Source organism: Oryzias latipes, chromosome 24 (assembly GCF_053564925.1).
Source record: "Oryzias latipes strain Hd-rR chromosome 24, Olatipes_Hd-rR_3.1".
Classification (NCBI taxonomy): Eukaryota; Metazoa; Chordata; class Actinopteri; order Beloniformes; family Adrianichthyidae; genus Oryzias; species Oryzias latipes.
The window spans coordinates 6,090,568-6,115,175 of record NC_136260.1 but is presented as its reverse complement, the minus strand read 5'-3'; the positions used below and the strand labels follow the sequence as shown (position 1 = coordinate 6,115,175).

General features: G+C 40.8%; 1 protein-coding gene and 1 long non-coding RNA gene across 2 annotated transcripts in view; one reads left to right on the top strand and one right to left on the bottom strand.

Annotated features, from left to right (window-relative positions):
* The window catches only part of syne2a (spectrin repeat containing, nuclear envelope 2a), an 81,554-nt gene that overhangs the window by 30,334 nt on the left and 26,612 nt on the right, over positions 1-24,608 (top strand). The window contains exons 28-56 of the mRNA XM_023952710.2: positions 492-629; positions 732-917; positions 1,784-1,906; positions 2,732-2,914; positions 3,009-3,119; positions 4,234-4,317; positions 4,547-4,594; positions 4,760-5,110; positions 6,017-6,097; positions 7,153-7,326; positions 7,443-7,613; positions 7,703-7,831; positions 9,083-9,282; positions 10,004-10,136; positions 11,711-11,878; positions 12,647-12,790; positions 13,504-13,680; positions 13,758-13,913; positions 13,995-14,141; positions 14,221-14,391; positions 14,648-14,781; positions 16,430-16,613; positions 17,160-17,333; positions 17,410-17,523; positions 17,602-17,750; positions 19,688-19,835; positions 21,212-21,300; positions 22,032-22,254; positions 22,347-22,544. Of these exons, the coding sequence (XP_023808478.2) occupies positions 492-629; positions 732-917; positions 1,784-1,906; positions 2,732-2,914; positions 3,009-3,119; positions 4,234-4,317; positions 4,547-4,594; positions 4,760-5,110; positions 6,017-6,097; positions 7,153-7,326; positions 7,443-7,613; positions 7,703-7,831; positions 9,083-9,282; positions 10,004-10,136; positions 11,711-11,878; positions 12,647-12,790; positions 13,504-13,680; positions 13,758-13,913; positions 13,995-14,141; positions 14,221-14,391; positions 14,648-14,781; positions 16,430-16,613; positions 17,160-17,333; positions 17,410-17,523; positions 17,602-17,750; positions 19,688-19,835; positions 21,212-21,300; positions 22,032-22,254; positions 22,347-22,544 (4,488 nt within the window). The remainder of the gene's footprint in view (positions 1-491; positions 630-731; positions 918-1,783; positions 1,907-2,731; positions 2,915-3,008; positions 3,120-4,233; positions 4,318-4,546; positions 4,595-4,759; positions 5,111-6,016; positions 6,098-7,152; positions 7,327-7,442; positions 7,614-7,702; positions 7,832-9,082; positions 9,283-10,003; positions 10,137-11,710; positions 11,879-12,646; positions 12,791-13,503; positions 13,681-13,757; positions 13,914-13,994; positions 14,142-14,220; positions 14,392-14,647; positions 14,782-16,429; positions 16,614-17,159; positions 17,334-17,409; positions 17,524-17,601; positions 17,751-19,687; positions 19,836-21,211; positions 21,301-22,031; positions 22,255-22,346; positions 22,545-24,608) is intronic.
* Positions 15,050-17,284, bottom strand: LOC111947052 (uncharacterized). Its single transcript, XR_002872846.2, has 3 exons — positions 17,148-17,284; positions 16,536-16,627; positions 15,050-15,282 (listed from the first exon to the last, which is right to left on the bottom strand). It is a non-coding gene; the product is annotated as an uncharacterized LOC111947052 (long non-coding RNA).

The following is a 24,608-nucleotide window of genomic DNA, read 5'->3' as shown; positions in this document are numbered from 1 at the left end:
AAAAACAAAGAAAAAAAGTATTTTTGATTTTACATATTCCTAACTACTCAGTGTTTTATCAGGGCCTGTTTGGATGAACATAGAGCTGATATCGTGGAGATGGTAAATGTTTTTAGATCAGTTAATGAGGGCAATTTTCCACGGCACACCTGACCATCTCCCACGGCACAGTGGTTGAAAAACACTGTTTTAAATGGCTCAAATAACTTTAAGGAGGTAGAACAGTAAATCACTCGGGGAAACAGGATGACTTGGACACAAGATATTTCCACTTCAGCTCCACGTTTTATTACTATTACTATTATTTTGAATAAAGAAATACAATTTTGAGTGTAATCTTTTTTACACATCCTCTATCAACAGAAAAATGCCAACAGAAAATGCCAAAAACACAATTTCCCTTGCAATGGGTCATTAAAACAATGTGATATCAGGCTTCATGACTTTAAAGAAACATATTCTTTTCATCTGTTTTGCTTCTTTACCTCCAGGTTCCCGCTCATCTTCAAGAGTTTGAAGACATTTTAAACAGAGCCATCTGCTGGTTGGATGAAGCTCAGACATGGCTGAGTCTTCCCTGCTCTTTCACAAACCTCAAGAGCCTCCAGAACCATGCAAAGTCCTTGCAGGTCCGTGATCATTGAGTCCACATTAAACATTTGTCACTAACTTCTGAAACCCCACGCAACCATGAATCCTTCATCAGTAATGTCTGGATTTCTGCTGTCTAGTTTTTGCTGGACGACTCTGAGAGGATCAGACATTCTCTGCAAAGGTTCAGGTCCATGCTGCAGGACGTTGCATCTGTGTGTGATGTCAGTTGCCAGGAGAAACGTCTAGAGGAGAGCGACCAACAAGTCTGCGAGACGCAGGACGCCATCAAGGAACCGCTGCAGCGCCTCCTACAGGCTGTTGCCGTAAGGAAGGGAAAAAAAAGCACCTTCACTTATGCAACGTTCACACCGGGCTCAGCAATGCGCGCATTCCAATGAAAAGTCTGTGATTGCACATACTCAAAAGTAACAACTGCATGAAAATTGATCATGAAGGAGAAATAAATAACTGAATTGTGCTTGACCGGAATTCTATGACACCAAGTCTTACAATTTTCAGTTATCAATTATAGAGCTGTGAAAGAAATAAATCTGGAGAAAGATTTGTACGTCTTTGCCATTTTACACTAAGCTTCTTCCAACTGTAGGTGCATGCACTAGTATTAGATAGCGACAGCTACAGTCCAGTGTAAACACAGTATGCTAGGTTCTTGAACGTGTGACACATGCCCTGTGTTTACATGGCATTACGCATGATGAAGAAAAATAACTTTGGAGCAGCTCAAAGGGCTTTACAGATACAACCAAGCAAACAGACAAACAAACTACAACCACAGGGTTCGCTCGCCGCTTGAACGCACGTTGGTGTGGGTATTCTGGACGTAGCGTCGGAAAACATTCAGGAGGAAAATCAGCAGGTTCTACTTCTTCTTTACCGTTAATCCTGCATCACAAACAAACACAACTTTTGAAACATATAGACAAAGAAAAAACATGCTCCCCCTCTTTTTATATGTGGTACAAGATATGAAGAGAGTTACTAAAAAAGAAACAGATAAAGGTTTGGTAGTTTTTGGTCAAACTGTGCTGGATATTTGTGGTTTTCATTTTTTGTTTCATTGTGAATTTGTAGGACCTGCTGAGTAGACTAAAAAAGGGAAATCTGTTTTGAAACTTTCTCTTCCAAAGACCCAACATCATTTTTTCTTGCTTTAAATGTTTCTTCCCAGGTTGTGGAAATGATTGAAGTTGACCTGAAGGCCATGGAGAAGAATGTTGCAAGAATCCAGACCATTTTGTCGTCTGTGGACATGTCGAACGTTAGTCTGATAGAGCATCTGAGCAACTGTCAGGTAAACCATATAATCCTAGAGATGCTGAGAGGTCAAAAGTGGGGTGTTATCCTGCTGGAAGTAGCTATCAGAAGATGGTACACTGTGGTTATAAAGAGATGGACATGGTCAGCAACAATACTCAGGCAGGCTGTTGTGTTGGAACCATCCTCTATTGGTACTAAGGGGCCTAAAGTTAGCCAAGAAAATGTCCCCCACGCTGTTAGATCACCACTACCTGCCTGAATTATTGTTTAGTTTTGTTGAGTCTGTGTGAATTGTAGCCTCAGTTTTCTTTTCTTGGCTGACAGAGGTGACACCCGGTGTGGTCTTCTGCTGCTGTAGTCCATCTGCCTAAAGGTTGGACGTGTTCTGCGTTCAGAGATGTTCTTCTGCAGACCTCGGTTGGAACCAGTGGTTCTTTGAGTTCCTGTTTTCTTTCCATCAACTGGAACCAGTTTGATCATTCTCCCCTGACCTCTGACCTCAACAAGACATTTCCGCTTACAGAACTACCGTTCACTTGATATTTTCTCTTTTGTGGCTTATTCTCTGTAAACCCTAGAGATGGTTGTGGGTGAAAATCCCAATAGATCAGCAGTTTCTGAAATCCTCAGACCAGCCTGTCTGACACCAACAACCATGCCACGTTTAAAATCACTTCAATCACCTTTCTTCCTCATTCTGATGTTCGCTTTGAACTGCAGCAGATCATCTTGACCATGTCTACATGCCTAAATGCATTGAGTTGCTGCCATGTGATTGGCTGGTTCGAAGTTTGAATTAACAAGCATTTGGACAGGTGTACCTACTGACACAGCCAGTGAGTGTATTTTCTATTTTCAGGTGATCCGGGCCAATCTGCAGTCAATGGACAGCAGTTTAGAAGATATTGAGAGCTGTAAAGGAAAGCTTCACATTGCAGAAGAAGCAGAGGAGAAGCTCCCCATCTTTTCCAGAGCCAAGCTGCTTCAGCAGCAGCTGCAGGAGCTCCACCAGGTCACCCAAGATCAAGTCTGGGAGTTGCAGGTACAACACGAGTCCAAAGGAAGAAGGGATCCACATGTTTAAAAGACGATGTAGCGACGGCGCTCACACCTCTGTTGTCTCTGTTGTTGAGTAGAACAGGATGAAGGAAGAAGACGCCACAAAGAACGTTGGCGTTTCCAAAACTTCTGATTCCCCGACTGAAATTCAGTACCAGATCAAAAGTGAAGACTTACCTTTAATACAGGTAATATTAATCACAGAGAAATAAAGTCCAATTAGTTCTTTAATTCTCCCCTAAAATTAATCAAACCCTTCTTCTGCCTCATTTTTAACTTATAGAAACTTTTTCTCTTAATCTAAAAGTTTCCCCTAAAACTACATAATGAAATTTGAACAAATAATTGTTAAAAACAACAAAGCAAAATCAAATCTTAACAGGTGACTGTCTTCTGCTATCTTCAACTATTCCAAAGATTGTGTGTGTCAAAGCAGCACAAATGTGTTCCAGGATAAAAACCTATTTAATTCAATCAAACTAAAACAGGTTACACACTGTCAAATATGTTTTTATAAAATCTCCTAAACCGGTAAATGCAGCCTTTGTCTCAGATTTTTAGTCATATTTAGCTATTTTTGTGTCATGTACATTTTTATAGCTAATGCATCATTTTATGTTTGCACGTTCATCTTCCAATTTAGCCATTTTAGCAACATTTTCCAGTGGTGCCACAACACTAAATTGGGCATTTTTAGGTTTCAAAGTACTAGTAATTATGAGGTTGAGTTAAGTATAGATTTAAATGCTTACTTTAGCAGACCTATCAATTGATTAGGTCTTTTTTTTTAAATTTTTTAGCACTTTTAGCTTTTGATAGCACTTTTAGCTTCTAAATTAGCATCACTACCATATTTTTCGGACTATAAGTTGCAGCAGCCCAAAAATGCATGATGATGAAAAGGAAAAACATCAAGTCCCGATTTTGGGAAAAATGTATTGAACAAAAAACAAGAGCCTACATTGCCTTCTGCCGATTGTTTTTTTTTTTTATTAACATATAAGTCGCACACCAACCTAAGCAAAAAATGTTACTTATACACCAAAAAATATGGTAAATCTTGTGAATTTACCATCATTTGGCTCCTTTTTATACATTTTTAAGGCTTTTCAGCAAATAGATCCTGTAATTGACCAGCGTCAGCCCTTTAAGTACAATTTTAGCTTCAATTTTAGCATCAATGTATAGCATTCATTGATCTTCTTCTTCACAAGTAATTTTTTTAATCTTTGAGAATAAATCAAGTAGTTTTTAGTGAAAAATTCTTTCAAGTTTTGATTCACTCTTTGTCACTGGAAGCAGGAGGCAGACTCTGACGATGAGGATGAGGATGAGGAGAGTCACCATTCTTCTTCCTCTGATACTCTGACGTGTAGTTTTGCAGAGGTAAACCCAGAAAACATCATAAGATTGAGCATCTTTTTTTTTCTATTTATTCCACTGATTTTCATAAAAAGCTGAAAAATACATTTCAGAATGCAATAAAATGTAAACTTATTTTTTAAATTTTTTATTTAATTTTAGGAATATCATGTAAAAATGTCCTGAACATTTTCTCATTCGGTGTTTAAGTGTGCATGAATAACATTTTTAATCTGTGCCTTCACTTTATTAGGATTTGGAAGAAATGCTCAACCAAATTGAGGATTTGAAAGAAAATATGGTAAAAAATAAATAAAGAAGTTAAAATAAAAAAATCCCACTATTGACACTTTTTTTGTACATTTTCACAATTGGCACGCTTAATCATTTAAATGACATCAATGCAAACATTAGTGAATGCTTTTTGTTTGTTTTTTACAGTTTAGTCTAAAATTTTTTCATTCAGGAACAGATGGATTCCAACCCGAAATCTGCTGACATCAGCCTTTTATCAGTGAAATCTGGGTCTGACGGCAACCCCTGTTTCAAAAACACTGAAACAGAAAATCTGGACTTCAAAGACGACGTCTCCAGAGGCTTTAGTCCTAAAACTGCTGATGCTCCACAAACTGCAACAGCCTCAGTTACTGAAGTCCCATTTGACAACGCTGCTCCAGACTCACACGCTCCGTCTACAACAGCTGAACTTCTCAGCATTTGTCCTCATGTGGACGTCCGTGCAGGAGACACTCGTCTGATTCCATTCAGACCTAAAACTCCCATCATGGCCGACGGGTCGTCAGAGGAATCAAGACAGGTGAAAACGGAAAACTGAAAAAAGATCAAAATGTTTGGTGATTTTTTTATAAAGATATGAGTCTTTTTCTCTGATTTGGACTTCCTGATGTCAGTGTTGACCCATTTTCAAAACTAGGGGTGTAACGATTAATCGACTTGATTGATGAATTGATTTTTTATTCCTATAATCCAACCAGATCGATCTGATTAAAGCAATTTTTTAACTGAATCGACCTATTCCATTATAAAAGCATTTCAAAATTAAACAAAGTGATTATACTGATATTGGAAAATTGCATTTGGATTGAGACACCATAGCTTTATTTTACTATAAGGTAAGAACGACCAAGTGCATCACAGCGGACAACATACATGTGATGTCATCAAAAACTGATCATTCCAGTCCAATGTGTGGACAGACTTTGAGTAAAGTCATCTGACCATCCAGTGTCTACAATGTTCTAAGAATGTTCACTTTGGACTCTTTGGATGTGAAAAAACAACGGTGAACTGAACTATAGGATACTAACATGTGAATGGATTTGACATTCATTCTAGTTTACTTGTTTGTTTGGACACATATTTCATTTACACTTGATGATCTGGAAGAAATCCAAGAATTTGGAAAACTTCAGCTTCACTGTTCAGTAGCAGAAGTTTAGGTCAGTGGGTCACATCATTCAAAAGGAGCCAAAATGGTATATAAATTGTATCAAAAACCACAAAATTCTAGTGTTAATAGAATCGTTGTTAAAAGTAATCGTCACATCCCCAATGTCGGCTCAAAACGCCTCCTCTGGTGTGATACTTTTTAGGACTTTCATACACTAAACGTCATTAGGAGACAGTAAAATGTCTCTAACCCAACAAAGAAATGATCAATTGTTCACTGAAAGAGCTAAATTAGTTTCCCCCACATTTACAGATGCTCAACCTCCTGGATGAACTTGAACAAAGTGAGATCTTTCCAACGCTGAAGGCCGTAAAGGATACTCCCAGTTTGGAGGTAAATTTTGCTGCACATTTGTTTTTTTAACTCGTTTTTCCACAGTGTGGTGTGTGTGGGGTTGACCTGTACAGATTATGTCGGTTTTTGGGTTGTCCTGGCCCGTGGAGGGTAGTAGACAGGACCGACTGCATCTTAAGGGAAGTGCAGGTGTGTCCTGCATTTCCTTTGAGGCTTGAAAATGGAACGCACCATTGTGGTACGCGTGGTCAGTGTATCATCACACTCTAGTCAGTTAAGTGTGTGTACCGACCCCTTATTGACCATGCGTGAATGTACAGGTGTTATGCGACTGCCCGTGGGATGTCCTCACAAACCGTACTCTGTCTAGTTTCTCTATTTCTAACAGCCGGGCTGTAAGCAAACGGCCCGCACTTATCACTTCAACAGCACTTCTGCAGTGCTGGGGTCGGGTTGGCCCTTAAGACAGGCCTGCGTCTCCTCTTCTTCATCCTTACTTACCGCTGTGCGTTACAGAAGTGTTCACTACACCCTGTCGCACGCCCTATGCCCATAGACAAAATGTACCCCACGTTTTTTCACTCTACTGGCTCACTGAGTAGTCTATGACCTTAATATTTCCTGCGGCCCAGCTTTGTGCCCCATACAGGTTTGCTCGTTTCACACAGCCCGTTTCCACCCTTTAGGGCAGTTGTGACTAAAGCTTAACATAAATATTGAGGGATTGAGGTCCTGAGATGTCACAAAGCCTAACTTTTTGCTTTTTTATATTTTTTGGATTAATGCTCTTGGTTTTGATTTTCCCTAAATTACCCTTCCCTTTTTGAAAATGAAGAAAACTGGCAGAAATATACTGTACACGTCCAGTACGGTTTTGTCTATAGCTGATTATCTGACAATCACCTGTCAATCAAAAAGCCCCAACCCCTTTCGATTGTATCTCAAATGTTCAATATAAATTATCCCATTCTTAAAGTCCCACTCCAAAGGTAAAGTTGGAAAACTTTATGAGTAATACAGTCAAACTCCTGTCCTGGGGTTCCTGCTGTATATATATATTCACTCCTTAAAGCTGTGTTCTTCCGGTTCTGTAGTTTTTTCATGGTGGATGTCTGAGGCGGCGTGCAGGGCGTGGAACTGAGATTCAACAGGCTGCCCGTGCCTTGCTTCAGGGAGCGGCTCGCCTCCTGGACCTGAGGGAAGGTTTCTTTGTAGAAAAACCGGTTACCAACCACAGCAAGCTTAAGGCGGTCAGCTCCAGACACAAGGTGCGCCTCAGGCCTGTTCCTACACATCTAGACCCAGTCCAGGTTTTAAAAAATCAAAGCCACTGAAAACTGCAGAGTCATGCCGTTCTCCCTTTACCTTGTCTCTTTCGGCGCAGAAGCTCCTTCAGGTCTTCAGCTGCCAGTTATCGTTTGCTCAGCATTTGTTTCAGCGTGAACCGAAAACCCTCGAGGGTCAAGAGGATGAAAGGGTGCAGCTGGAGACTAGGTACAAAGCCCTGCTGCAGCCGGCGCTCCAGCAGGACGCGTCTTCTCAAATGCTGCTTCAGGTTTGTTTAGCGCTGACGGCGAAGTGCCCACATAAATGTTGGTGTTAGCCACAGAAGAAATGTTGAATGAAAGCACGGCTCTGCTGCAGGAGTGTTGGGAGGAATGCTGTGCTCGGCTGGGTGAGGCTCTGGATGAGGCCGGAGGCGGCGGCAGGGAGCTGGAGGGAGACGGCGAGGAGGAGGAGGAGGAAGTGCAGCGCAGGCTCGATGCCTGCGAGGTATGTGATGTCACAGGTTTGCACCGCTTTTATCAGCATTGAGCGTCTTCGCTTCCTTCTGCTTGTTGTACAAAGACCCTGAGGTGTGAGACGCTACAAAACCAAGAAAACCACCAAAAAGTTTGGTTTTCTAAAAGTAAACAAAGGAGAAACAAGCAACAATATTTCATTTCACAAATGTTTCTCGGCCAACTGATTATTCTATTTATTTACAGCAAGTTCATTTACAATTTCCTCTTCTTCTGTAAGAAAAAAAATTTCTCTTAAAACAAATAGTTTACCATAACCAGACATTAGGGTAATGCTTTATAATAAGATCCTTAATAATCTAGTTAAAAGACATTATTAAACATTAGTTATGCATTCATAAGCCTTTATAGGACACTTAGAAGATAATAACTAGCATTAGTTAACACAAATGTATGTGTTCATACACTCCTGCTTGAAGACTTTATTAGCATCTGTAAAGCTTTTTAAAGACATTTGTTGGCGTTTGTGTGTTTTAAATATTCCTTATACGTTTATTAATCACTTACAAGCGGTTAATAAATACAACTCTTTCTTTCAAATTCAAATTTCAAATGAATTTAATTTCTAAAGCACCTTTTATGTGAAGAAAACAGCTGGAGGTGCTGTACATAAAAACAAACAAGAACGCCAAAACACCAATCCCAACTGATCCAATACAATAATTAAATAAGCCCCTCATAATAAAATACACAAAAACAAACAAGTAAAAGAGCAGTGACACACACAAAAAAAAGCTAAACTGTTAGCTTTCCTTATAATTTCTTAATTATTTTGCAGCCTAACTGAGTTAAAGCTGGATCAACATGTTTATCTTTACAAGGCTTATTTTTAGATCCTTTGTTGGTGATTGATAAGCATTTCAGACGTGTCTGTGTTAATAGTTTGAGTTTTCTGCAGCCTCCTAATCCAAAGTGTGGGTTACTTATCTCCACAAAGAACTACAAAGTTGTCTGGAAATGGAACTGCATTAACTACCATAACTACCATTACCCTTTTGGGTTTAATAATTACACAAACAGTCTGTCAGAAATGAAATTCTGGGAAATTTGGGAACTTGTTGGGTCTATGGAATGGACCTGTCATCTATAATGACAACGTCATGTTGGACTGAACTTCCTGTGTGTTGGGGGGGGGTCACTGCCTCCTTCATAGACCTGTTAAGAGGTGAAGCCTGCAGTGACCCCCCCCCCCTCCCACCATCTGCATGTTCCCTCTCCGCAGCAGACTCTCCACCGACTGCAGGACAGCAGAGCCGTGTTGGGTCTGCTTCTGGATCTGGAGACCCTCCTGCAGGCTGATCCCACGTCTGCAGCATCAGTCCGGCCAGCAGGAGGCGTCCTGGAGCTGCGGTGGAGGAGCGCCTGCAGGAAAGCAGAGCGAGAGGTGCAATGCTGCAGAAAGATCAGGGACGGCAGGGTCAGGTGCGTGTAGAGCCCGTCCGTCCTCGGTAGATAAAAAAAACTCTCCTTGATAATTGAGAAACATGAAGGAGTTTTTATGATTTCTTGAGGTCATGAATCCAGATGTTTCCTGTTGGATTATTGCATCTGTAGAAGCTTTCTAACATGATTCTTAGAGAAAAAGCTAGAATAAAACAGCAGAAAGCTTAAGAAGGAACTCTATTAAAAGAAAAACACTCCTTTAACAGGACTGTTGGTGCAGGGTAACCCCACCCCCTTTTACCTTCTTGTTGCAGAATTGAGAGAAACAGGTGGCTTGTGGTCCACTCAGTCTATTTTCTACATCACAAATACACGATTTGTTTTTGTCTGCTCCTGATTCACAAGGATTTGAGTGAGGAAACACTCAAAATCTTATATCTGTCCTCCGGTATCAGAAAAATGTCAAAAGAACATGTTAAAAACATTATAGAGTCTAAAAAATGCTGTAAATTTCTTTATTTCAGTGAGATCAGATTTTGTTTGTGCAAAAAAAAGACTCATTCTGGTTAATCAGTTTCATGATTTGGGGTAAAAAAAAGGCAGACTTTTTAAGGAGTCCATTACTTTTAAATCATAAACTCATGGCCATCTGCCTTCATTATCTACTGGATCAGCGCCGAGGTTCTTACCTCACTCCTGACGAGGCTGCAGTCCTGTTCTGCCCCGCTGGTTGATCTATTGGCTTCTGCCCCCCCTACAGATTCCAGACTGGCTTGGACTCGCTCTCCGACCGGCAGCAGGAAGCCAGCGAGCGGATGAAGGCTCTGGCGGCTCTGGCAGGCCCCTCCCATCAGGATCCAGACTTTGTTCAGAGCAGCTTGTTGAAGCTGTTGGTGAGGTTCTGCTCAGTCTAACATTTGATCAAAAATCCAATGAGAAACGCTGATATTTTAATCAAATAACAGAAAAGTGCCTTTTCCTTGATTTTTTATTGTAGCTTGTATGTCTAAAGAAGGAATTGGCCTTAGGGTTAGGGTAAAACCACAAGTGAACAGGTTTTCACCCTAACCCTAAACCCAAAGTAAAACCTGTTCACTTGTGGTTTGACATTAATTTCAAAATAAAAGTACCACAAAAAAGTCAGTAATCATCAGGTGGGTGGGTGAGCGACCTTGGGAGCCTTTCAGGCAGACCACTCTAGCAGTGTTTTACTCAATTACTCCCCTATGGCGGTTCAGTTAATCAACTCACCTGTTCAGCTTCCTATTTAAGTCCAGGTTTGTTAGCTGTTCATTCTTTTCCGTTACCGCAAGCGCTGCGTTCGTCGCTCCACCCTCCTCCCCGGCTTCCACCTGTGAGCTCCTCTAGGGGTAGTTATTACCCAAAAGTTTTATGGAAATCGTATCTCATGGAATTGTACGGAGCCTTATGCCAAACTAAAAGAATGTGAAAACAATTTTTTTGTTGTCTGACTGAAATTCCCATTTTTTTAAAAACAATGTTACATGTAGACCATGCATAAAAGGGGTGGGGCTTTTTCAAATCAATGAGTTCCCTTTCAAATTCTTAGCCTTGCATCTGTTTGCTTGTTTCAACTGATCCTAACGTAGCCTGACCTATGGAGAAACCTGAACAATTGCAGAGTTCCTTCGTGTGTCGTAGAGGTGAAATACGTAAAGTAGGATCCCAGATGTTTTATTGCTGTAAAATCCTTAATCACACACTTACTATGCTTTTTCTTAGACAGACATCAACGTTTTCAAACTTTTCTTTCAAAGTTTAAACTGTCATGGAAAAATCCGTCCATTATATGAAAAACAAATCGTGATCAAAGATTTATTTTTAAATTTGGAAAAGCTGAACGCATTCTGAACAGGAGACAAGAAACAGAGACTAATTGACAAGGTCTACAGCCAATCAGGACGCAGAACATAATGCACTGTTTTCATTAAATTTTGTTTTTGTTTATTATAGCCCATCATTCCCTTTTATTTATGGTTATACATACAAAAGAACTGAATGGAAATAGTTTTATTTTGTTGTATTTTTTTAGTTTGTTACAAACCTAAATATGGATGATAATTATTAGTTTTAGATTCCCTTTATTTGTGCAGTATCTGCTGAGAACACGTGATCAGAAATTGAGTTTATGGTCCTTTTTCTTTATTGCAAATGAGAATGTATGGGCTTTAAATGTGTCATAATCCATCCACTGAGTTTTTCAGTACATTGACGTGAAGTTGGATCACTTCATAGATTGCTTTCAAAACAGAGATGAAGATTAAACTGCATTTTTACCAGAAAGTTATTACTAGCTAGAACACATCTTTGGTTATCAGCTGGGTTCTTCAGAGTGTGAGAGCTCTGCACATTTACAGAAACCTAACATATAGACACACCACTTGTGGTTGCTATGGATCTATCAACTCCACGACGGTAACAGCTCCACCCGCTTCATCTCTTCCAGGATTTCTCCATGGAGATGGAGGCCGTGTCCACTCTCAGGGCGTCTGTGTCGCAGGACGCCGGCCACCTGAAGCACGCCGACGCCAGGAGACTCCACCTCAACGAGCTGGAGGTCGGCTGGAGCCAGATGACCTCTGACCTCTCCATGATGCAAGAGCATTTGTTACAGGTGCAACATTTCAGTTTTAGGCTACGTTCACACCCGCCTTCCATTGAAAGGTCTATGTATGGGCTTGTTTCAGGCTTCCGTGTTCAAAGCTCTCATGTTCACGCGATGCTGTGCACGTTTTCACAACACTTTCACAAAACACTCGTTAAAAAAGTTAAGCCAGGTTGAACTTTGACCAATCAGGGACTTGCATTTGGTAGTGACATATGAATGGCGCCCCTTGTGGCCACATGACACCAAGTCTTTCATATATCCGAATAGAGCACCGATTTGACATCCCACACCAAACCTCTTCCAACTGTAGGAGGTGGAAGAAGCCCCTCCCTGCTTGTCTAGTGTGAATACTACTTGCTAAAGTTCTTGAACACGCCTGAGTGTGAACATAGCAGTAGGCAAGATGAAAAAACAGCCTGTCAGGATGTTGAACCCTGTGATCTCCAAGTTTTTGTGGCTTTGTTTGCTTCTGGAGAATTCCCCTTTTTCGAAACCTGATCTCCTCTGAAATTCATTTCAGGTTGAGCTGAAGGTCACGCCTCATTTTTCCTGCCATTTATCACCAGTGAATGGATACAGATATTTGGCGTCTCTGTCACTCAGCTGGTTTTCTTCAACAGGAGTTTGAGGTCTTAACTTTTGGCAGAGCTCTACGCTACGATCAAAAGACCTTTTTCCTCCCGTCCAGAGGAGGATGTAACCATGACCACAGATGTTGATGGATTTCCTTGCTCATTTGAAACCTATTCTTTTCTCCCTTGTTGCGTCGGTCAGCTGGCTGTGTGGCCCCCCCTGAACCTGCTGTCTGGAATGGAGGATCGGCGGAAGTCAATGGAGGTCCAACTTCACCAGAAGAAGGAACGTCTCCATAAAACCCAAAATGCAGCTGAAGTCACTGAAATCCTGCAGCAATATCAGGTGTTCCTCTGCTCTTGTATGGCTTTTTTTTAGGTCATTTTTATTTTTTTAATTAATTAATTTATGAAGCTTTTTCAAATTCTACCACTTACTTCTGGCCTTTCACTCTCCTCGTCGGCCCAAAAGGTCACATGGTGTCATAGTGTTTGGGACTGATTACTTATTATTTACCAGACTTCAACCCAAAACTTATTCAAGGCCTGATAAGAGGTGAAAAAAATGGTTAGAAGCTTGGTTTCCATGGCAACATTTGCCAATCAAAGAACACAGACATACCACAGCCCTCCCTCCCCCCCATTATTCTATATCAACAAGTCAACAAATGACTCTTAAAGGTCACAAAGACAATTAAAAAAGTAAACGAAATGATAAAAACATTACATTTTAGAAAATCCAAACAAAATTCCAGAAAACAAAACATAATTCCAAAAAAATGAAGAAAATAAAAAAGGAGAATGAAATGTTTCAGAAAACTAATGTGATTTCCAGAGTTTCCAAATGAAATGTTAAAACATGAAACACAAAAAAAACCAACTGGAAAATGTAGGTACTATGGGCCAATCCAATCACGTGATCAGAAATTGGGCCTGATCACATAGTTTCAGACTCCATCGGTTTCAGTGATCAGATATCTATCTTTTTAATCATTTTTGATCAGCACTGTCTATTTTTATGAGAACGGCATTCTCTTGACATGTGGATCTGATGTTCAGGGGTTGAAGGCGGCTGCAGCACGGGTTGTATTTCTCCTGGACTTCCTGTCCCAACCAGAGTCTGGGATTATGGGAACAGACCTCCAGGCTCTCTTCTCAGAGCGTATGGCGTTCGCTGAGGAGTTTGGCGCCATCAGATTTCGGTGGCTCCTCTTTCAGACGGAGCTGAAGACTCAGGTCTTTCCACCTTCAACATTGACAGAATCTCTATGAAACTTTTCTGCAAAGTTTATTGGATGTTTTTTGACCCTCAGACTTGTGAAGCGGAACAGCTCCGCCGTACCTGTGCCGAGCGGGAGCGGCACCTGCAGGGCCTTTGCAGCTGGATCCAGCTGCAGGAGGAGCAGCTGGATCAAGTGAAGCGGAGCGGCAGCCAAAGTCTCACTCAGAAAGCTCTTCTGGAGTGGGAGGTGAGTTAACGGGGTAGCATCCCAAATGCCTGCTCTGTCCTCGTCTCTAAACTGATCTACTTGTCTTCTGGGGGCATTAAGGAGAAGGAGAAAGAGGTTTCTGCAGCTCTGCAGGGGATGAAGATCAGGAAAGAGTCTGATGACCTGGAAGAAAAGCACCTGAGTGACGTCGTCTTCTCTGATCAAGTGGAGAGCGTCACCCATGCTTTTGAGGAGCTTTGCAGTCAGGTATCATCAGAGTCATGAAAAGGCAGGAAAAACATCCCATAATACACATGCAATGAACTTGATTTTTTACAAAATGCAGGTAGAAGCTCTGAGGTGGGTTCTTCAAAGAACCACAGAGGACTGGGCTCTCTTCCAGAATCATCTGCAGGATGTGACCCTGCTGGCCTGTAGGCTGCGCTTTTCCCTGCAGCTCCAGCGCGCTCCTGTCTTCTCGCTGAAGCAGGCCGAGGAGGAGTCAGACCTCCTCCAGGTGAGGCACCGCACGCGCCGCATACGTCCGGGCCTAGAGGCTGCACTTTAAAGCAAGCACAATGATTTCCGTGTTGCTCCGAAACAACAAGCTGCAGCTAAAAGCCTCTCAGTCCAGTTTTGACAGCTTCGCTAAAAGGCTGAGCCTTCGCAGACTTCAAGCTGTCAAGTCTTTTTAGTCCAGCCTCTTGGGGTGTCGGAAAAGTAAATCTACTTCTGCAGGGCCGTGATTAAAGATAGTGTTTTTCTTTTCACAGGATCTGCAGGTGAAGGCCATGGAATGGGGGGGGCTCTGGGCGGCTGTGGACAAATCCTATCAGAGGCTTGCGGCGAGCCGGCCTCCTGCAGCCACACAGGTACTCAGCCATTCGCTGGAGGCCGAACCAAAGCGGTGAGTGGCGCTCGAAACACACGGGGGCCATGTTTTAATGTAAGCCACAGTTATTTAAGCATTTGAAGAACATCTGGGTGAAAATAAAATAAACAAGCATTCATTGTAGGTTTTGGGGTTACATAAACATTTGCTTTAAAGAACATTTTAGAAAAAAAAAGTCCAAGAGAAAACTGGATGAAGGAAAATGTTCAAGTGTCCACTCTGAGACTAGGAGATTGTATTTCTAGTCTAATAAGTTAGCCTTTACAGAGAGAGCAACACAACAGTTTTTTAAAAACTTTATTGGCAATAACTTGTAATGGGAGCCGGTTTAGCTCGTGCTGGTTTGCGACGCCTTCCGTTCGTAAAACCAGGGTTCGACTCCGGGCTGTTCCCTGTTCCCTTCTCTACTTCTGTGCCGGTCCCAAGCCCGGTTGCTTTGAGAGGGTTACGTCAGGAAGGGCATCCAGCGTAAAACATTGCCAAGTTTACCATGCGACTCGTTCGCTGTGGCGACCCCTGATGGGAAAAGCCGAAAGAGAAAGAAGAAGATTGGCAATAACTTGTAACACATCAAATACAAAACAATAAAAGTATTATCTCACTTTTTCACTTCATCATTTTGAGGTACAGTACGAATCAATACACCAGGCTCCTGACTACAGTACCCATAATGCTCCAATAATCCACCAAGTGGTGTAGCTTTGTAGCTTATCAAAGCCTTCCTAAAACACTTGGGGGGATTTTTAAACACAATGTAAAAAAAAATTTGATGAAATAAAATAGAATAAACAGAAAATCAGTTTCAGGTCAGTAGACAGTATCAGAATTGAAGATGCAATGTCTACTTTTGAGAAAAGCAAAGGATTTTTGAATGTACGTTACCTTGATTATAACAACCACTGATAAAACAGTGGCTGTTTTTTCAGCAGACTCCATGCATAAAAATATGGCCGTGTTTTCACCCACTAAAAACAAACTGCATCCACTGCTGTCTGGTGCAAGCGTCCTTTGTGCACAGATCATAATTCTGATGTCTTAAAATACAGTTTAAACATCTCGATAAAGCCTGGAAGTCGTAGATACTCCTCTGAACCAGTGGAGCACAATTATATTTGAATGACAGCAGACCCATTTGTACTGTACTGCCCCCTTATGGTTCTTTGGGTTATTACCACGGCCTGAAACTGTTTCATTTAAAGCAGTTAAGACAATCTGTTTGAAAAAGCTTGTAATCTTTATAGTTGTTATTCCAACCCATCCACGTGCAGACAAATAGATCCATAAACGTCTTTGTTTTCCTTGTCTGAGCTGGAATCTGGATCTAATCTGTGCAGCTGGACAGATCTGATGTTGCTGCCATTTCTGTTGCACCGTTAATGTTACCTTGGGATTGGGAGGGGGTGTAAGATAACAGGAGAGATTGTAAACAAAGGGCGCAAGCTTACCCCCCCACAAGTCAGAGAATAATTTCTAATGAACTCCTGCCGCTCTGCAGAAACTATGTCCTAGAAAACTACTCGGGTTTTTTTTTTTTGCTAAAAAAACAACAATCACAATCAAAAGATAACTGGGAAGACTTTTACACTAGATCAAAATGTATATTGTGTATTTATGTGGAACCAGTAAAGGGGGGTACTTGGTTCTGAGTCTTGTGGTTTGTCAGTTGGAAGGACGTGGTGCAGGAGATACAGGACAAGTACCTAAAGACCAGGAGGATGATTTCTCTGTGGCAGAAGTACAGTCAAGTCTCTGACAGCTGCTTTTCTCACCTGCAACTCCTGTGGCACGAGTGGGACAGAGCTTCCTCAAACCAACAAAACCCCGAAGCCTCGGTTTGTCTGTTGGAGGTAAGTGCAGGTGTCTATGGAGAAAAGAAAAACCTTGTTGGTGCTCAGAGTGACAAATCCCTCTAGTTTTGACCGGAAAAGGCACAAACTCATGCAACAGTCCCCCCCGTAACATGCAAGTAGAACCGGCTCATGAATCTTGTTTTCCATTAAATTGTCTGCTTGACTCATCCTGTTCCAGCTCAGAGAGTCCATGTATTACATTTGCTATTTGATTAAATGTTTTTCTCGATGGCTGCTCTCCCATTCTTGGAACAGAAAAAAAAACGTCATGTACTCATGAGCAAAAATATCAGCACGCTCCGTGTTTGAACACCTGACCCCTCTTCTCCCTCTTCATTTCTACAGAAAGAATTTTTTTTTCAATTTTGTTTCCTTTTCATGCAATTTTCCTACCAATTTGTCGATATCAACATTTTTATTTTCCATCAGAGCGGCTCTTTGGTTTTTAGATAATGGAAGCACACATTCATTCTCTTTATGACGAACACAATTTTCTCTTTCTCTTTTCCATCTAACTGTTTTTTCACTAACCCGGGTATACAGAGTGCTGCTAATGAGCTGCAAAGCACTGTGGGAGATGTTCTGATGGCGTCAAAGCCTCTCCTTGATTGGTTAGACCCATGTGCCGCAAACTTGATCCATTCAGAAACCAGGCTTCTGTCGCGTGACGTTTTGCTGCTGAAGCAGGCGGTCTTGGCACAAAAGAGGAGCCTCGAGGTAAGAAAAAAACATTATTTTTTTCATTTTACAATCCATAAAAAGACATAACATGGAAGTGAAACATTCTGTGCAGATCCACTTGCAGCAGCAGAACCTGTTCCAGGCTCAGCTGGAGGCTTTGGAGAAGCAGATGCAGAACCTGGTCCATAAAGTCCAAACTCCTGTTAATGACACAGATTCTGCAAAGGTCAGACTGAGCTTTTTATTGAGGTTCAGAATCGTCCGTTTTTTTAAATGAAATAGTCTGACGTATCTGGTTCTACAGGAACTTCTGCAGGAGCTTAGTGCTTTGCTTCCATCGTTGGTGGAAATCAAGGAGACAAGTCAAGATGTTGTCCTGAATAACCAGGAGAGGCTGCAGGAGCTCTGCAGGAGGTGGAGGGACAGCATGACCCAGGCCTCACACCTGTACAGGTTTGGGATCTTTCTAGTTTGCAGATCCATAGATCAGTGGTTTCCCACCCCAAGGACCGCAAATCAGCACGGAACTGAGCAGCAGACCAAAAAAAGTCATTACCTACATTATTTCTGTTTTATTTATAATCTGCAATAATCTAAAAGTTTTATTTTAAAAAACTTTAGATGGACAAGGCCGATGTTGGCGTCAATATTTTTTAGCTTCCACTCTGACAGTTATGGGTCGAGAGAAAATCTAGATCACATTTTAATGGTTCCTATTAAAATTATAAAGTTTAAAGCAGCTGCAGATATTTTACAGAGGAAGAAGATAAACTTTACCCTCTAAAATTAAGAGAAACTGGAGGCTAAAAACACATCAGACACCCACTTCAGCCTTGTTCAGACCGGTTCATTAAGATGACATTAAAGCGGTCTGAGGCTTGAAAAAGGGTGGAGACTACTGGTTCAGAGAACTACAACCCTAAAGAAGCAGTTATGGTCAGGATGCTTTTGGGCAGTCAGGCAACTAGCTGTATGCATTCAAATCAGGATCAGCTTAAAGTGAATGAAAAAAACTGATTCTAAATCTTAAAACAGTGGTAAACTCAAAAGTACACCATGTACAGTTCAGACCAAAAGTTTGAACACACCTTCCCATTCATTTAAATGAGAAGGCGTGTCCAAACTTTAGGTCTGTCCTGTAAATTTGAAAGAAAGATTTAAAAGATTTGAATACAACTATCAACCTAAAACCTTTACTGAAGTTTAAAGAAAAGTTTATTTACCAGCTGCTGTTTTGTATTTTCACATTTAGATTTGTTGTTTCTCTTCCTTTTAGTTTTCAGTTTCTATTCATTCTTTTCTTTTTCGTACTTGAGCCTCATTGTTCGTGGAGGTGTGGCGTTTTAGCCCATCGGGCCACGGTGACGTCATTTTTACTCCAGAACAGCATCTGTTGTTGGCGCTTCATGTGAGGAGGGATGACGCAGGCGGCGCCAATCACAGACGCTGACATCACCATCACTAGATGTTAACCATGTTCTGGTACCCAATGGGTTTATAGCCCCACCCTTACATAAAATTAGGGTCAGCACCTTTGACTGTATAGGAGAACTGGACGGAGTGAGTGTGATGTCACCCATAGAAATGGCTTATTTCCGTTTCCACCTTAATGAAGTCAATTCAGTCTCCACTTTTTGCCATACATACTTAGCTAAGTTGGAGCCAGACAGTCCAAGTCCAACACTCCCCAATCAGGAGTAAGCTTGTGGGGGTCAGAGGTTTCAAATATTTTGTGTGAGGCATCTGATTGGCCAGTTTATAACTTGAATAACTTGCACGACTGAAAAATAGGATTATCAAGATTTTGTTAAAAAAAAGTATCAGATCAAGAAAGATAGTTCTGACTAATAGAATGAATGAGTATTTCTCTAGAAAAGTCTATGGGATTTTTGGCTTCTTGGAACCAGCGGGTACTTCCTGTTTGGAACGCCGGGGGAGGAGTCACTCAGTCCAGTCCTCACATACAGTCAAAGATCAGCACCAAAAATGAAAAGTCAGAATTGAAACTGTTTATTGCAGCCTGAAAGCAAAGAGGAAGAGAAACAAAAATTGAAAATACAAAACAGCATATTTAACAAAAAACACATTTTCATTTGGTACCAATTTTAGGTTTATGGCTTTTTTTATTGAAGTTATCGCTATGTTTTTTTTCACAACTATTTTTAATTTTTTCTTGTGTACAATATGTATTTTGGGTTTAAAATCTTGTCAAAGTTTACTTCATTCTTAAATTCACAATCCATTTTTTCAGTCATTTTATGTGGATCCTGATATGACCCAATACAGCCGCTTTAAAAAATGTTTTTGAAAAATCATAAGTTTTCCCCTCCAAGTCAGTTCCCAGATTTTAAACCCCCCTCTGAGTTATTACACTTGATTCTGCTGTGCAGGAGGCTGCATGAAGAGCTGCAGCGATCCAGGAGCTTTGAGGAGAACCTTAAGAACCTAAAATCCATCCAGGAGGAGCTGGAACGGGAGACTCTGTGCATGAAGACTACAACGTCCATGACCCTCCAGGAGATGCTGGTCGCCCAGCAGGTACATTCCGGTGTATTCATATCTAAAAGGAGAAAAAATGTAACTCACCTCGTTTTAAACTCAAGGCTGTTTGTCAGAAACAGACCCAGAGACACATCAGCAGCAGCAGTACGAGCTGACAGACTGAATGTCCTTTCTATTGAATTGAACTGAAAAACTACCAGTAGCTTAAATCTCTTTCCACAGTTACATTTTAAACTAATCTGATTACCATATTTTTTGGACTTCAAGTCGCTCTGTAGTATCAGGAGCAGCAGCGAAAAAAGCATAATAGAGAAGAAAAAAACGATATATAAGTCGTTCCTTTGAGAGGGAAGCGCTGGGCTTCTGAGAAAAAAATCCACCAAGCATGGCGGAATGCTGCGTTAACACCGAACACGATTCATGCGTCACGTTTCTCTGCCTCTTTTCAAATTCACTGCTCGATGTTTCTCCAAAACATATTTCCACAAACTAGACGCTCCTGTCACGTGTTGGAGAGGTCACCGTCAAATTTTTAGCGTCATCGCTACATAGAAGCATGGACTGTAGATCTCATACAGTACACAGAAGACACGGATGACGTCAAGAGATGGGGTTAATTTCTTTTGAAGAGCTCTACGAAAACATTGGTAAACATGTCTCCATGCTGTGAAAAAGCAGACTGGATAATTCTATGAACCTGGGTTCATAGAATTATCCAGTCTGTTTTTCACAGCGATCTTAACCATCGACTGCAGGAGCTGTAGCTGAAAGACGAATGCTGTCAGCGGTACTTCTGTGTCTCTGTGACCCAATTTATTGACTTGCTGTCATGCATTAGTTCAGTAAGGACTAAAATAAGAACAAGAATAATATTGTTTTGATGCAAATAAGAAAAATAACAAAAAGCTCAGGAGGAGTACGATCAGATTCTCCTCCATGTTTGTTTCAGTCAGCACTTCTTCTTCTGTCAGGAGCAAGTACTTATACACACAGCTATGCGCCCTCTAGTGGGAAAAAACGGTTAAAGTGCAATTGGTTGTTGGTGGGAAAATGGGGAGCCAGTTTAGCTCGTGCTGGTTTGCGGCGCCTTCCGTCCGTGAAACCAGGGTTCGACTCCGGCCTGCTCCCTGTTCCCTTCTCTACCTCTGCCGGTTCCAAGCCCGGTTTGAGAAGGTTGCGTCAGGAAGGGCATCCGGCGTAAAACATTGCCAAATTTACCATGCGACTTGTTCACTGTGGCGACCCCTGATGGGAGAAGCCGAAAGTGGAAGAAGGTTGTTGGTGGGAAAATAAAGAATATATGCACTAATATTTCAGTTTTAAAAAGCATATATAAGTTGCTCCCCTAGCAAAAAAAACGATACTCACCGGGTTCCCTGGTTGTCATGGTCCTCTGTGGTTCACTCCTACAGCAGCTTCAGGCTGAGATCAGTGTTGGACATCAGCTCCTGCAGGATCTTCTCTGTCATAACGTCCAGCCTGCAGGGAAATCAGAAGACAGGTAACCGATTTTATCACATATGAACACTTTAGATCAGCGTTGTTGCATGAGAGTCAAACTTTTTTTTTTTTACTTTTTGTGTTGTCCTTATGGACTATTTTTTTGTAGTTCATGTGGCCGCCATATTTTAAAACATTGTTCTAGATGATGAGACTATTTTCTGTCCAAGTTGGTGTTGTTCAACAAGGTAGAACAAATTGTCATAGTTTATTCATGAGTAAAATTAAATTTATCGTAATATATGCACAGCGTTTACTTTTCTGTAAAAACAGCACATAGTTTGTAAAATAAAAAAATATTTCTTTTTAAGGACCCACTTTAAGGGTCAACATTATGTTGTGTGTAATTGTGAAGTAATGCTAAATGTTGTTGTTAATGCTAAGAAAAAATTATATTAAAAAAAAAGTTCATTTTTTTCAGTTGTCCTGTCCAGCAGCTGAGCAGACAGAGAAGAGCTGAAGGGCTCTTGTGTTAAATTTGTGTAAAAAACTTTTTCTCAACATTCTCTACAAAACTATTGTAGTCGATGTGCAAAACTGATGCTGGAAAATTCTGAGATTTGAGTGTTTTTGGTCATTTTTTTATTCTCTGCACTGATTTTCTACACTTGTTTGGAAAACTGATGACTTTCTTAAAAATGTCCTCCACCTGTGACAAGCTGTAATTAATGAATTAAGAGCCTTCTTGATTTGTTTTTTGGTGAAATCACATTTTCTTTTTCATTCATGCAGATCTGAACTTGTCACCTCTGTGAAGAAGAGCTGGCTCACCTCCGTGTTGGGAAATGAACAGAACTGGACATCCATAAAGCAATGCCTGCATCAGTGGAAGGTTTATCAGTGTGGCACAGCACTTCTGCAGAGGCTCTTTGAGACCCTGGAGGCTGTCCTGCCTCTAACGGGACTGTCTCTGTACTCATTAGAACAGCTGCAAAGCTGCACGAATCTTCTCCAAGTCAGTTCATTTCATCATTTCAATCACGAACAGAACAGTGCTGTAGCTCATTGGTTTAATAATCTGTCCTTGTTTGTGTGTTTTTCCAACAGTGTGTTGAGAAGTCTGTGGGTCAACATATTGCTGTATACACTCAGACTGTGGGGGCTGCAGACCATTTGCTGGAAATCATTCCTGAGTGGGAGGGTCGGACTCGACTGAAGGCGGAGCTTCAGGAAACAAAGGAGATGTGGCAAAAAACCACATTACTCTTGAGGAGAAACCAGGAACTGGTTGATACCGCCATCCAGGTAACATCACTAATCCTGGTGGTTTGAGTGACTGAAGATCAGGAGAAGTACAGATCTTTTTGAAAGCGAAAAGATTTCAATAAAATAAGTGTTGAATTGTCCCTGCTTCCACAGAAAGGTTTCGAGAACCTTAATGAAACGTCATAGCACAAAACCGATCAAAACAGCAGCATTCACGGGGGTTGTATCCCATAGCAACCATTTGATATTTTTCACATCTACACATAATTAATATGTGTAGCAATTTTCAAATTTTTACGACAACTTTTTTTTAAAATTTCCTTAGCAACCAAAATTACTCACATTGTTAAAATTATGATCTGTGCTCACCCTCTTTATAAGGAGTGTTTCATTTAATAACAATGAGGTTTTGTTCTGTGTAAGTACAATAGATGATGGGACTTTTTTTAAATTACTTTTTGTCCCAATGTTCCATGTTTACCAAAATAAAAGTTTCTTCTGGGTCGACTGCAAAAGTAGAAATCAATAAGAAAGAAAAAATCTTGGATTTGTGGTTGCACCCTCTGCTTTCAGGGATTTCTGCAGTAAGATCCCAGTAGTGTTTTGTTATAACATATAGAGCATGGCTAGACATTTAGGAATTTTTCCCATTATTGCTCCATTGGTGCAGTTGCCATGGAGACATAAACTAAAGATTAAGTCATTATTTTGATTTATTAAAAATCAACAATCAAATTTTGAACATTTATGTTCTTGATTGTTTGAGTATGTGACAAAAATCGTTTGATCATTTGACACAAAGAAAAATTACTGAAGAAAATGACTGATCTATGTATCTGTACTGGTGGGGAAAAAGTAATGACAATATTATAAAGTAAGAGTTCATTTAGCTTGTTTTAATGCATCATTCTGGTTCTAGAAAAACAAAAACGTTGACATGGTTGACAAATTTAGTTTTTGTGGTGTTTTTACATGTTCTTTTGGCATTTTACTGATGATGGAGGACATATATATATAAAGAACATTAAGCTCAAAATTAACATTTGTGTTACAACGCTAATGTTAGGTTGCGGGTGTGAGGGGCTGTAAGCAACAGGTGGGGGAACGGAGGGGCAGGGTTGCTCCCCTCCAATGGCACGTATAGAAAATGAGACAGATTTTTCATTTTGCCTAAAAATTGACATAATTATAATGAAATACTTTTTCAATAGATGATCGGAGTGGGACTTTAAAAACCATTAAAACAATGTAGCTTCTAATCAGCCATGCATACTGAAAGACCAACTAAAGTACCTCGAATTCATAAAATACAAAGATTTTAATCAAACAAAAGGAATTTAAAAAATGTAAAGATGAACGTCATTTCAAAATGGCTGCAGGGAGAAGGGTTTCTGTTCACAGCTTTTAACGAGAAACAACACTAGACGGCATGTGTTTCAGTATTTACAAGGGAGGAGGGGATCTGCTGAATGACCCCAATCCAGGACCCGACCCAAACACACATTGATGCTGCAGCCAGGAGGATCACAGAGAAACTCAAATCTCTCCATGATCCACATCCAGAAACAGCTGATCCCCACAGTCATTCCATCACACCTCCCCCCATGCGTGAGCATGCTCATAGTGTGAAAGAACATGCAACAGAGTGTTCAGCTCTTTGTCATGGAGAAAAATAAGACCTGAAACCATGAATCACCTCAACACGGCACAGCTTCTTAAGCCACTCGCCACTTCACCATCAGTTTTATATTTAAATGTCCTATTTTCGTCCAAATATCAGCATTCATGAAGCAAGAAAGTCCAGCACGTGTTGGATGTTTACGATCTACTTTATTCTAGGGCTTGTGGGAGTTCATTGTCATATTTTAATTTTTTAGGGGGGCACAGATTCTGTCAGGCCACTAATTGAGCCTGCCAGAATCTGTGCCCCCCAATCATTTGCAGTAGAAACAAAAATGATTTATTAATTGTCTCTTGTTAAACACTTCCATAATAAAATCATTTTCATAAATTGCGTTTCTCATTCTAAATTAGCCAAACAAACACCGTTTTTAGTTTTTGTTTTTTACACAGAAAGCTGTTGTTGTTTTACGTAGAATATGT